The sequence below is a fragment of the Lissotriton vulgaris genome, chromosome 1_1 (genome assembly GCF_964263255.1).
Source record: "Lissotriton vulgaris chromosome 1_1, aLisVul1.2, whole genome shotgun sequence".
In the NCBI taxonomy this organism is placed as follows: domain Eukaryota; kingdom Metazoa; phylum Chordata; class Amphibia; order Caudata; family Salamandridae; genus Lissotriton; species Lissotriton vulgaris.
In genome coordinates, this window is record NC_141685.1 from 20,450,308 (window position 1) to 20,461,052 (window position 10,745).

The window sequence follows — 10,745 nt, forward strand, 5'->3', positions numbered from 1 at the left end:
CCAATGATGAAGCATGTCACATACCTCGGTATGTGAGTGAGGGCAGTTTTTTCAAATAGAGTGATTTGCACTATTGGGGCTAGCTCTATTCCCCACCGTATTAGTATATATGGTGTTAATATTTACTCTACCCACCCCTTTTGTGTGTACACTATACGTCTTTGGGGGTTTGGGGTGGCAGAGTTTAAACTTTTTTTGACCCTCGCCCCTCTTTTGTGATTGTATATTAGAGAACTAGCCAGCTCTGTCTGTAAGAGGACTGTCCGCCTGTGTATTAGAGAACTCTCTAACTCCACCTGTAATGGGACTGCCCACCTGTGTTTTAGAGACCTAGCCAACTTCTATTGTAAAGGGGTTGTCCACCTGTGTGTTAGAGAAACAGCCACCTCCTCCTGTAATTGGACTGTCCCCCTTTGCATTGGAGAACCAGCCAACTCCTCCTGTAATTGGCCTGTCCACCTGTGTGTCAATGTCAATAATACTTTTATTTGATTTCGTTAAAAATCATAAGAGTGGGAAAACCACTGGTATACATAATACATTGAAAAGATGTTTATATAAGGTAAAGATAAAAAACACGACTAGGTCCTATCCTCAGACAATCATCATCTAATTAGACTGCAAGACAATCTTAAAAGGTATAATAAGTGCGATTAAAAAATGTGCTAATCTTTCAGTAGAAAATATTTAAAATATGTGAATTATGCAATTAGCATGTGTGCAAACAGCATACTCATGTTAAATCTCTTTTTTCAACCCTTTCTTTTACTGCAATTTTCCAAATTTTATAGCTCTGTGGGATTGACGAACCTCCGAGGCATTTTATGACCGCCACTCTACATGTCCTTATTTGTTCTTTCCTTAATGACTCTCGAAGGACAATTTTTTGAATTTCCAGTAATGAGAGGTGTGAGAAGTTGGCCTGATATATGATGCTCACTAGTTCTAGTGATCACCTTGTATCAGTCCAAACATTGGTTGTAAGTCAACCGTATAGACCAGCTATCCTAGTAGCGTGGACAAAAGCAGTCTTTAGGCTAAACTCTGAATGGCATGTGAAGCCAGCTGTTTTACCACATATAACCCCTTGAATACCAAGTGAAAGGACACCACACAGGTTGTTATGAAAATAAACATATATTTATTAACTAACATACACCTCTGAACTCTTTATGAGGTCAGAGGGCTAAGCACATGACAATACTAAAAGGAAATACGAGTTCGCACAATATTTACAAGTGCGCCTTAGGGGCACGACAAACCATATACTCAAAACAATGAAATGCGAGGATGGAAAGTACTGTAAAGAGATCCAGAGGCTGGAGGATCGCTGGGACTACGCTACAAACTAGGTAAGTAAGGAGCAGGAGGCCCACGGGACTCACGTGCAGAGTGGAAACTTTCACGCGGGATGCGTACCAACGTCTATGGGTCGTACAGTTTAGAAAGTTACGGATTCCGGACGAACCCGGCTGGATGGAGGGAAAACAGCAGTGGACCTGGACACTAGGATAGTGTACACAGACTTCAGCACCTAGAAGCTTTAGTTACCTAACCCACAGGCTGCGGGTGCATAGGGCTGAAGTTGCGTCAGGTTTGCTGCGTTGATCCCGGTGATGCCTGAAACAAGGAGTTGCTGGTAGGCAGCCAGATGGAGGAGTTTGGTGGTTCCAAGGATGGAACTCAGAAGAAGGAGTCCTGAAAGGGAAGGGGACAGAGTCTCGGTCACTAGTCAGTGACGGTGCTGGAACCAGGAGGGAACCAGATGCTGTCGCTGCAGTCAGGTGAAGGAAGGGTCGCTTCTCTCTGTAGCTGCACGGACCAGGAGCTGCTCTTCACGACCAGGCTGGAGGCACGAGCTGTCCCACGTAGTCTGCTGCTGTTGGCGGTGTCGAATCGTCGATCTGGACAACAGGCCTTGGCTAATGCAAGCCACGCGGTGGAACAAAGATGGCGTCTGGTGCGGACCAGGAGGGTCCGGGGTGCTTCTCGTTCACAGGGAAGCAAGGGCCAGTCTGGGGGACCAGACCAGCAGTGTTAGATTCTTCGCGTCGTCGTCTCAGAAGTCACGAGCCAGCCGGCAAGTGACCAGACAACCGGACAAGCAGCAACCAGGCAAAAGGGCCCCACGCAGATCTCGTGGATGCTGGGGGGCTGGTCTTTGGTGCAGGAGCTGCGTCGGTGTGGGGCTTCTCGGACCCCAAGGCACTCACTCGAGGATCCCTCGGCGGTCGTGCTGGAAGCGCTGTGCAGGTTTCGCAAGATGGCCCGTCTCGACGTTGCTCGTCGCACCCACGGGTCCCAGCTGTGCTGTGGATGTGGGTAGAGGTCAGAGAGGTCTGGAGTTCCGGGTCTTGTCGAGTTGGGTTGTCGGATTCCGGGATGGATGGACTCTGCAGCAAACCGCACAGGAGCTTGATGGTGCCTGCGAAGCAGGATGGTCACTCACTGACCATAAAGGAGATTATTCAGTCTTCTGGAATCAGGAGGTCGAAGGTCAAGAGTTTCTTCGTGGAAGTTGTCAAGATTAATCTAATTTGGAATGGGACCAGCTCCTACCTTTATTCAGCTAAAGGGGGCTGCACTACGACTAGGTCCCTCCTCTGGGTGGGACCAGGAAGGGGGGTGGTTACACCCCCTATCCTTTGTCCGGTCTTGCGCCAGCTCTGGGGCTGTGGTGCCCCAGGAACTGGTTTAGACCGGCATATGCACAGGGACACCTTGTGTGCCCCAGGCATGTCTCATTCCTTTCAGCCCTGTCCTACCTAATACACAAAATCTTGTATTGGGTGGTGCTAGCACCTCCCAAGGCAGGAAACCCTTTGTCCAAGCCTCCCTCGCTGGAAGGACTCCCAGCAGCAGGAGGTCAGACTTGTGTCTGTGGTGGCAGCATCCATTTTGTGATGCTGAGGCTCGAGTTAACTTTAACCAGGGTTCACAGTTACATACATGTTGTGTCCTTCTAGAAGGGTGGAATGCTAACCCCGTCGCCAGAATTGGCGAGGGGTTAGTATTCCAATTCGTATGACACCTTACTCGACACGTTTTGATAATGCGATACCAAAGTTAGCAAATAACCGCGAGGATTATAATGCACTTAAGAGTATATGGTACGCGTTATCATGGAACAGCTATTAGGACTTGGTTCCGCAAGCTGCAAACGGGCTCAGCTCATGCCAGAGCACCATCTCACATAATTCCAAGCACTCTGCCTTCAGGATTGATAAGGCCTGCCATAGGAGTGACTGATAGGAATATATGTGTCCATTTTAGGGTTAGATATAGAGATACTATATCTAAAGCAACGTTTGATTACACCACCTTGCCCCAGCTGTCGTGCAGCCAGTTGTGTCAGATTTGGATGGCCAGGCAGGGGTGGCATAAAACATGCTTCAGCCCCTGGTAGGCCCTGGGTACACCTATGCCCTGGATACCTAAGGTATGCTGTACAGGGACTGATAAGGTGGGCCAGTACCAATCGGTAAATGCACCTAAGGTACATGCTTGTTAATTTAGAGAGAGAACAGCTAGGCTGTGGGTCTGATTAGCAGGCCCACAGCCAGGGAAAGTCGTAAACCAGTGAAGCAAAAAGCAAAAATCGGGGGTGACCATAGGATTGCAGACCCTACTCTCCTACAAGAGGCAAATACATAAGAGATGTAATAATGTCTCTTCACCCTGACCGCAGAGGCCGCATTCTTTGGTCGGCCAGGTCTGCTGCCATTTCGGGGTCAAATCCTAACTTAAGCAAATTACCTGATGAGCAGTCTTTGAGCTTCTTTTTTTGCTTTTGTTTTCCCTTGGTCCAAATGTAGCTTAAATTTGAGGTTGCTGTCAAGTTGAAACCCTATATTTGTAAGAGTCCACCAGGGATAGTGTTTTTTCGTCTAATATCCAGGCGAATTTGCATGATTTTTCTAGTATTATGATGTTTGGAAATACACATCGCCTTGGTTTTTTGGTGCTTGTTAGTTGTGCTGAGATGGTGTAGGCACTTAGTTGGGTGATCAAACACTGCAGGCCTATAGGTGTTTGGGAAAGGAGGACAATGTCGTCCGCATTGGAGGCTGGGTATTGGTGTTTTGCCCAATTTTGGGGGGTCAGCTTGAATTAAACAAAGATGCTTCTCGAGGTCCACCTGTGTGTTAGAGAACTAGCCAACCCCTCCTGTAAGGGACTGCCCATCTGTGTATTTGACAACTAGCCAACTTCTCTTGTAATGGGACTGTCCACCTGAGTATTAGAGAACTCGCTAACTCCTCCTGGAATGGGGCTGTCCACCTGTTTATTGGGGAACTAGCCAACCCCTCCTGTACGGGGGCTCTCCAACTCTGTATTAGACAACTAGCCAACAAATCCTATACTGGACCTGGTACTGTCCACCTATGTGTTCGAGAACTAGCCAACTCCTCCTACGTGGGGCTGTCCACATCTCTATTAAAGACCTAGTCAACTCCTATAAGGAGACTGTCCATCTGTGTATTAGAGAACTAACCAACTCCTCTTGTAATGGGACTGTCCACCTTTGTATTTAAGAACTGGCCAACGCCTCCTGTAAGGTGACTCTTCACCTCTGTATTAGTAAACTAGCCAACAGCTCCTGTAATGGGACTATCCACCTGTCTATTAGAGAACTAGCCCAAATCTTCCAGTAAGGGGACTGTCCAACTGTGTATTAGAGAACCTGCCAACTCCTCCGGTAAAGGGACTGTCCACCTGTGTATTAGAGAACTAGACAACTCCTCCTGTAAGGGGCCTGTCCACCTGCATACTAGAGAACCAGCTGTCTCCTCCTGTAAAGGGACTGTTCAGATGTGTATTAGAGAACTCGCCAACTCCTCCTGTAAGGGCATCGTTGATCCATGTATTGGAGAACTAGCAAACTCCTCCTGTAAGTTGACTGTCCACCCGTGTATTAGAGAACTAACCTACTCCTCCTTTAAGGGGACTGTTCTCCATCTGTGTATTAAAAATCTGGCCAACGCCTCCTGTAAGGGGACTTTCCTCTTGTGTGTTAGAGAACTAAGCAAATCCTCCTGTAAAGGGACTGTCCACCTGTGTATTAGAGAACTTACCAACTCCTCCTTTAAGGGGACTGTTCTCCATCTGTCTGGCCAACTCCTCCTGTAAACATGGCTTTCCTCCTGTGTGTTAGAGAACTAGGCAACTCCTCCTGTAATGGGACTGTTCATCTGTGTATTAAGGAACTAGCCTTCTTCTCCTGTAAGGGTACTGCCTATCTGTGTATTAGAGAACTAGCCAACTTCTCTTTTAAGGGTGCTGTCAATACGCGTATTGGTGAACTAGCCAAATCCTCGTGTAAGGGGACAGTCCACCGGTGTATTACAGAACTAGCCTACTCCTCCTGTAGGGCGACTGTCCACCCGTGTATTAGAGACCTAGTAAACTCCTCTTGTAAAAGGACTGTCCACCTGTGTATTAGAGAACTAGTCAACTCCTCTGGTAATGGGACTGTCCACCTGTGTATTTGAGAACAAGCCAGCTCCTCATCTAAGGGGACTGTGTCTTAGATGGCTCCCAGCTCCTGTAATGATCCTGGCCATTCCTGTGTTAGAGTGCTACCCAACAACATCTGTAATGGAACTGTCCACCTATTTTCTGGAGGACTATCGACTCCTGTAGTGGGACTGTCCATCTGTCTATTAGAAGACTACCCAGCATATAATGTTAAGGGACTGTCCATCTGTGTGGTAGAGGACTACCCACCTTTAATGTGCACATGAGTATTAAATAAGTATCTCACACTCTTGTATTGCAACTGTTTACCTGTGTAATACAGGATCACCAGCTCCTGTAATGGTACTGTCCTCCTGTGTATTGGAGAGCTACCAAATCCTGTAGTGGGACTGGCCATCAGTTCATTAGAGGACTCTGGAGCATTACGAGTTATGGGACTGTCCATCTGTGTAGACGAGGCCTATCCAAGTCCTGTGATAAGACTGTCCACCTGTGTGTTAGAAGGCAAACTTAGAGTTTTATAACAGGACTGTTTATCTATGTATTAGAGGACCACCAACTCCTGCAGTGGGACTGTCCATCCGTGTATTAGAAGAACACCTTACACTCTTGTAATGGGACTGTCTCCCAGTATATTAGATGACTACCCAACATATCATGTTAAGGGACTATCCATCTGTGTAGAAGAGGCCTACCCACCTCCTGTAATAGGACTGTTCACCTGTGTATTAGAAGGCAACTTCAAACTTCTATAACTGGACTGTTTACCTATTTATTAGAGGACCACCAACTCCTGAAGTGGGACTGTCCATCCCTATATTTGAGGACTGTCCACATGAGTATTATAGACTACTTCACACTCTTGTAATGGGACCGTCCACCTGTGTATTAGAAGACTAATTCAGAATCCTAAAACAGGAATGTTTACCTGTGTATTAGGGGACCACCTACCCCTGAAGTGGTACCGTCCACCTGTGTATTAGAAAACTACCCAACAACTCTTATAATGGGACTGGTAAGTTACTTATTAGACTGTTAACCAAATAATATCTTAATAAACTGTTCATCAGAGTTTTAGAACACCACCTCATCTTCCTTAAATTGTACTGTCTGCCTGTCCCTGTGTACTAGAAGACTTCCCCACATATCACATAATTGGGCTGTCCTCCTCAACAGACCACCAGTTATGTATAAGAGCTTCAAGTAGCGTCTTGTGCTATAGCACTCAACACCTCTTGTATTGGGTCTGTAGACCAGTGAATTCATGGAATATCCAATGTTTGTATATCCCTCAACGCTCTCCTTATTAGAACACCTTCTGTAATCGGACTGTCCTCTTCAGACATGTAAATTGAAGCTCTCTGTTTTTTTAAATTAAAGACAATCATGTCTTATGTATAATATTACATGTTCTTTTCATTCTGCAGCACACCAATCGGAAGCGGGAAGAATGGATGGGAAAGAGTCCTATACATCCACGGAACAAATGCACAAGAGTGAGGGGCACTTTTCTTGCTCTAATACTGAAAAGAGGTTTATTGATAAAGGACTTCTTTCAGTTCATCAGAAAATAGACAGAGAGTCAAGGCCGATTCCTTGTACTGAGTATGAAAAGACCTTCAATCCAGAGGCAAACCATCAGCATAACCAAGGCACACACACAGGGGTGAGGCCCTTTTACTGCACTGTCTGCGGCAAAGAGTTCACACTACAGACAAGTCTTCAAAGGCACCATCTAACACACACAGGCCTGAGGCCCTTTCACTGCACTGAGTGCGAAAAAAGCTTTACTCGAAAGTCGTATCTTCTTGAACACCAAAGAACACATTCAGGAGTAAGACCGTTTAGCTGCACAGAGTGTGAGAAGAGCTTTACTCGAAAGCCGGATCTTCTTGAGCATGAACGAATACACACAGGAGTCAGGCCGTTTGGCTGCACTCAGTGTGAGAACAGGTTCACTCGAAAGTCACATCTTCGATTGCACCAAATAACACACACAGGACTGAGGCCCTTTCGCTGCACTGAGTGTAACAAATGCTTCAATCAAAAGTCAAATCTTCGACAGCACCAAAAACTGCACACAGGAATAAGGCCATTTCACTGCACAGAATGTGACAAAGGTTTTCTACAAATGTCAAGTCTTCGACAGCACCAGCGAATACACACTGGAGTGAGGCCCTTTCACTGCACAGACTGTAAGAAGAGCTTTTTTCAAAGATCACACCTTCTGAAGCATGTGCAAATCCACAAAGAGTGACGCCAAAAAGCGTTACATTGAAGAGTGATCTGAAACTTCAGCAGCAAATTCAGCCAGGAAATAGACTCTGCTCTTCACCAAGTCTTCAAGTGCTCCACTAGCAAAACAGGGGTGAAGCAGTTTTCTTGCAAAAAACCTCAGAACAAATTTAACACCACAGATGCACTAGTGAATCCACACAGGAAATCCTGGAATAATGGAAACCAAACTCTTTAAAAAATGTGAGCCAGTGCTTGAAAGAAAAACGTTTCTCTTGGCCGAAGTGGAAACTACGTCTACGTTTCCATTCACTTCAGTGCATGGATTGGTTATGATTTTTTTAATATTTATTATTAAAAGTTAGTGTCCACATTCTGAAATCACAGAAGTCTAAAATTAAACAATGCTCCAACTATGAGCTGATTGATTTTGATCAGAATGAAATAATTACCGATTAACTTCCATCTGCACCATGAAAAGGAAGAACATATAATAGTAGAAATAAAGCTTCCGTTAGAAGTATTTCAACACAATTTGTTGGTATTTTGTAAAGCGCCATCCCTAGGTAAAACCTCGGAGATTATCCTGGTTACAAAAATTGTCTATTTTTACAAAGAAGAAAGACACATGGACTCTTACAGGAATTATAGCTTCACTGGGTTATCACATAATTTTGGTTGCAGGTCGTTAAGATAATAATGGTGTTGTTCTCAGATTACACCCATGAGAAAGAAATGCACATGTGTGGTCTTGAAGCCTGCCATGAAAAATAGGTGTTAATAAATGCACCGTTTTTGCAAAGCTTCTTGTTGCTTCTTTGTTCTGTTTTTAAAACTATACTCTCATCAAGGTAACACCTGGTTTCTAAGAAACTGTTAAAAAACATAAAGCTGTCTTCCATGATATTATAGTGGGGTTCACCGTGGCGCGCATGCAATATTTACATTTAGCTACTTAATAAGGACACCCAGTGAAAGCATCCATCTGGAAGACAAATGCAATATGAAGGGGTTGGAGCGACTACGGGCTCTTAGAGTGAGAGGACCAATAATATTTTGCAATAGACTCAGGGATAAAAGGGAATCCTCAACAGCGAGAGAAAAAATTACGATGAAATAGGACTAAACTAAATTTCTTAGCTTGACAAAAAGCAGCACATTTAAGAACTGAATGGTTGCTATTTGCTCATGGATGGATGCAAATTCTCTCTGCTTGAACTTATGGAAAACAGAAGTACTTCCCTTCAGGTTCTTCTCTTTATGGACAACTAGCTTGTGGCCACATGTGCCAAACCCTCTTAATTCTCTGGGGAATCTGAGTCCTCTTTGATTCTAAACTATCCTTTGTCAACCAATTCCAGAAAGTTGATTCAGCAGGTTTCTTACTTCTCAAACTCTCAGGAAGATTCTTCCTCTGCTTCTGTCGGATTCCTGAAAGACACTTGTTTAGGCCCTTGTGCATTCAAGGATGTATTACTGTAACTCTCACAACCTATGATTACCTCAGTATTTGGTTCACTGCCTTTAGATCACTCCGAATGCTGCTGTCCTTCAGACTTCGGGATTGTACAAGAGAATTCGAATTTCTACCCATTTGCTTTCTCTTCAGTGGCTCCCTATGAAACAGTGTTGTCTGTTCAAGGCACTATGCCTATGTTTTCGAGCTATACATTCTGCACCTTCCACACTAGCTTCAACTCTGTCCTCTAACGCTAGAAGTACTGCCCTTCCAGATGTTTCCACTTTCATTCCTCTCTAGTGAAGTCCTTACATTTGACAGGTAAAGCCTGAAATTTCTTGCCTTTACTCTTTTTCTTGCAAACTTATGACTACTGCTTTGTTAGTTCCTAAAAACTCACCAATTTTCACTTTTTCCTCCTTGCTTTTTGAGCATCTGGACACCTGGTTCCCGGGTACCAGTGCACGTTACACTTCTACAATCAATTAGTCAGGTTAAACTACATTTGCAAACACATAAATTCTGTTATGACATCCCTATCCTTTAGCATCCAGTTCTTGCTCCTTGTGTATACCTTTCTACCCATCTCTGCCTAGTAATACTTTCCATGACCACATCTCCTATTTATGTTCATCAATGTTCAACCCAACTATAACCCTTGAAGTACTTTGAGTGTTCCCGTATGTTATCTAATTCCTTTTATGTTTGTGCCTCTTCATTGTGTATTGCTACTTATACTTTCCCAGTCCCTGCGTTGTTCAGCATGATGAGAGAAAACAATACTTATTGTATGGTCTCCTACTTCTTTGAATGCTTGTATCGCTCGTTGAATGTGACAACTCATACTCCCTGAGTCCCTGTGTGGACAAATTGCTGTGAAATACTTTAAAGCACTTTGATGTCATTTAACATGTCAAGAGTGATGTAATATGTGAGGTCATGTGCAATGCTTGTGGCAGGAGTGCAAGTTATAGTTAGCTCAGTAAACTATAGCTGATGAATTTCATTTTTTTTTTTACTGTTAGCTTCCATCTTACTTCACCAGCTCTCTCTCTCTCTCTCTCTCTCTCTCTCTCTCTCTCTCTCTCTCTCTCTCTCTCTCTCTCTCTCTCTCTCTCTCTCTCACACACACTCTCTCGCTCTCTCTACACACATTTGGGAAATTTAAATTAAAAAGTTACTATTTATAAGATTTATATATATGTTTTATTTGTTTCACTTTAAATATCCCTGAGGAAGTGATGAATTGTCACAAAACCTGACAGCTGAAAGATTATTTTAATTTATTGGCTGAAAATGTGCTTGAGATATAAATAAAGCTAAGAATTTGTATTTATATAAAGTGCCTCTAAATTTGTGATTTCCTTTTTTTGAAAGTTTAGATGGTGGCCCCACAAATGTCACAACAATGCCACAAGTTCATGCTTATCCATAAAAGCTATTGAAATTATGAATGGTTGACTTTTAGCCAAAGTATACTCACGGGTAGGTAGCTAATGGTGCTTATTGTAAAGAGTCGCCCTCGCACTCCAAGGATGGAGAACAGGTGAAAAAGCACCCGTTTGTCACCGGA

The 10,745-nt window shown here is 44.1% G+C and overlaps 1 protein-coding gene across 1 annotated transcript in view; it reads left to right on the forward strand.

Moving 5' to 3' along the window:
- Positions 1 to 10,514, forward strand: part of LOC147736999 (uncharacterized) — a 95,776-nt gene extending 85,262 nt beyond the window's left edge. Inside the window, exon 3 of the mRNA XM_086957021.1 lies at positions 6,906 to 10,514. Within this exon, the coding sequence (XP_086813147.1) occupies positions 6,906 to 7,735 (830 nt within the window). The 3' untranslated portion in view covers positions 7,736 to 10,514. The remainder of the gene's footprint in view (positions 1 to 6,905) is intronic.
- Positions 10,515 to 10,745: the final 231 nt, after the last annotated feature.